General features: G+C 56.3%; 1 protein-coding gene across 1 annotated transcript in view; it reads left to right on the top strand.

Moving 5' to 3' along the window:
* The window catches only part of TM9SF4 (transmembrane 9 superfamily protein member 4), a gene marked incomplete at its 5' end in the record, with an annotated part of 9,749 nt that overhangs the window by 7,122 nt on the left and 1,940 nt on the right, over positions 1-687 (top strand). Inside the window, 2 exons of the mRNA XM_010132035.1 lie at positions 18-191; positions 511-574. Of these exons, the coding sequence (XP_010130337.1) occupies positions 18-191; positions 511-574 (238 nt within the window). The remainder of the gene's footprint in view (positions 1-17; positions 192-510; positions 575-687) is intronic.

The following is a 687-nucleotide window of genomic DNA, read 5'->3' as shown; positions in this document are numbered from 1 at the left end:
TGGGTGGCGTGGCCGTGTCCTTTCCCTGCCATGGTGGCCTTGCTCTGCATGGGGTTGTGCATCTCCTTGCCCTTGGTCTACCTGGGATACTACTTTGGATTCCGCAAACAGCCGTATGACAATCCTGTACGGACAAATCAGATCCCCAGGCAGATCCCGGAGCAGAGGTGGTATATGAATAAATTTGTTGGGTGAGTGACGAGTGTCTGGGAAATCCGGTGAGTTCACCCCCTCCCCTCAGTCTCCTCCGGTCACTGAGTGTCACCTGCTGCTGGTCTCTGGACACAGGCAGATGGTTTCCTTGAGTAATGAGATATCAGAGACAGCCTGGACAATTTTGGGTGCTTGAAAGAGTCTGTGCTCAGCAGCGGGGGCTGCTGTGCCTTTAACTGGGATAAATTAATCCCAGTAACCTGGAGGGGCAGAGCCTTCGCTGGGAGCTGTCCGTGTGGTCCCCGGGGGTTTTAACAGTGATACTGTGCTGCTGACGGGTGTTCTCTCGCTCTGCAGGATCCTGATGGCTGGTATTCTGCCTTTCGGAGCCATGTTCATCGAACTGTTCTTCATCTTCAGTGTAAGCTCCTGGCCAGGATTCCTCTGTGCCAAAGCTCTCCTGGGGAGGGGGCTGCACCGGAGCACTCTGCTGCTCCCGGATGACCGAAGGGGCTGCCGGGTGCACCCCGCGGC

Source organism: Buceros rhinoceros, unplaced genomic scaffold, assembly GCF_000710305.1.
Source record: "Buceros rhinoceros silvestris isolate BGI_N320 unplaced genomic scaffold, ASM71030v1 scaffold14742, whole genome shotgun sequence".
NCBI classification, from domain to species: Eukaryota; Metazoa; Chordata; class Aves; order Bucerotiformes; family Bucerotidae; genus Buceros; species Buceros rhinoceros.
The sequence above is the reverse complement of the archived record's forward strand: the minus strand, read 5'-3'. Positions and strand labels throughout refer to the sequence as shown.